The sequence below is a fragment of the Penaeus monodon genome, chromosome 20 (assembly GCF_015228065.2).
Source record: "Penaeus monodon isolate SGIC_2016 chromosome 20, NSTDA_Pmon_1, whole genome shotgun sequence".
Classification (NCBI taxonomy): domain Eukaryota; kingdom Metazoa; phylum Arthropoda; class Malacostraca; order Decapoda; family Penaeidae; genus Penaeus; species Penaeus monodon.
This window is the reverse complement of record NC_051405.1, coordinates 11,799,928-11,801,035: the sequence shown is the minus strand read 5'-3', so window position 1 is coordinate 11,801,035 and position 1,108 is coordinate 11,799,928. Positions and strand designations below refer to the sequence as shown.

General features: G+C 51.9%; 1 protein-coding gene across 1 annotated transcript in view; it reads left to right on the top strand.

Moving 5' to 3' along the window:
* The window catches only part of LOC119585619 (multiple epidermal growth factor-like domains protein 6), a 170,724-nt gene that overhangs the window by 77,881 nt on the left and 91,735 nt on the right, over nt 1-1,108 (top strand). Inside the window, exons 3-4 of the mRNA XM_037934287.1 lie at nt 142-226; nt 541-1,084. Coding sequence (XP_037790215.1) covers nt 142-226; nt 541-1,084 — 629 coding nt within the window. The remainder of the gene's footprint in view (nt 1-141; nt 227-540; nt 1,085-1,108) is intronic.

Sequence of the window (1,108 nt, the reverse complement as noted above, 5' to 3'; positions counted from 1 at the left end):
TTATTATCATAATCCTCCCAAAACCAATGATCATCGTTACCAACTTCCCTGCCATTTTCATCGTCATCACTATCAGTTTCCAAAATTTGATCAAGATAGCCTCCTTCTTGACCAATTATTCCACGCTCTCTCCCCGGCCAGGACGCAGTACAAGACGGTGCACCAGACGCAGAAGGAGACAGTGACCAAAAGCATCTACCGCTGCTGCCCTGGATGGGACTCGCAGGTTTGTCGTGGTGCTGTTTGCATATTATAGGTTTTCTTTTGGGTGTATATGGACTGTATACTCTGGTTATACTTTTTTGGTGTGTGTGGTGCTCATTAAAGCTGTTGATCCTTGTCGTTTTCTCTTACATTTTGATTATATAAGCTCATTTGTATTGTCTTCTTGGGTTAGATTATTTTTTTAATATGATTTTTTTTTGGTGATCATATTTTATTGGCTTTCGATCGGTTCGTCATTGTTTCTATCCTTCCTATATTTCTTCTGAACTTATAATGATCTTACTTTGCTATTTGTCTCTGTCTCCTCTTCGCCAGAAAGCTTCCAACGAGTCAACGGTTGGAGACGGCGAGGAAAAGCAGGTCGACGACGGGGAAGCCGAGGACGCGGGCTGCATCCTCCAGCAGGCAGCGGAAGGCGATCGCACGACAAGCATCACTCACGAAGGCCGCACTTACTACCTGGTGGAGGAGAAGGCCCTGAGGGACGCCTCCACTACCGCCGCCTCTCCTGAAGGACTCTCGCCCCTACAGGAACCGCTCCCGACGCTCAAGAGTTACCACCGCCTCCACGAAGTGCGCAAGACGACCTCGCGCGAGACAGGTTCCTCGTCCACGGTGCGCCGACATCGCAGCCACCACCAGCGTAGTCGTCGGCGCCACCACGGCCACGAGCGACGTCATCACACTCGCCACCACAAGCAGTCTCGGGACTGGGCACCGCGGTCAAGCCTCGACCCGATTGTGCGCGCGAGGACGACCTACAAGTATGGCAACGACTCTCGCCATCACCGCCGGAGGACCCACGACCCGCGCAACGACGTGTACGACGCCTACAGCTACACCATCATTCTTACTGACAGTAGGTGAACCGCGCCGTTTGCTG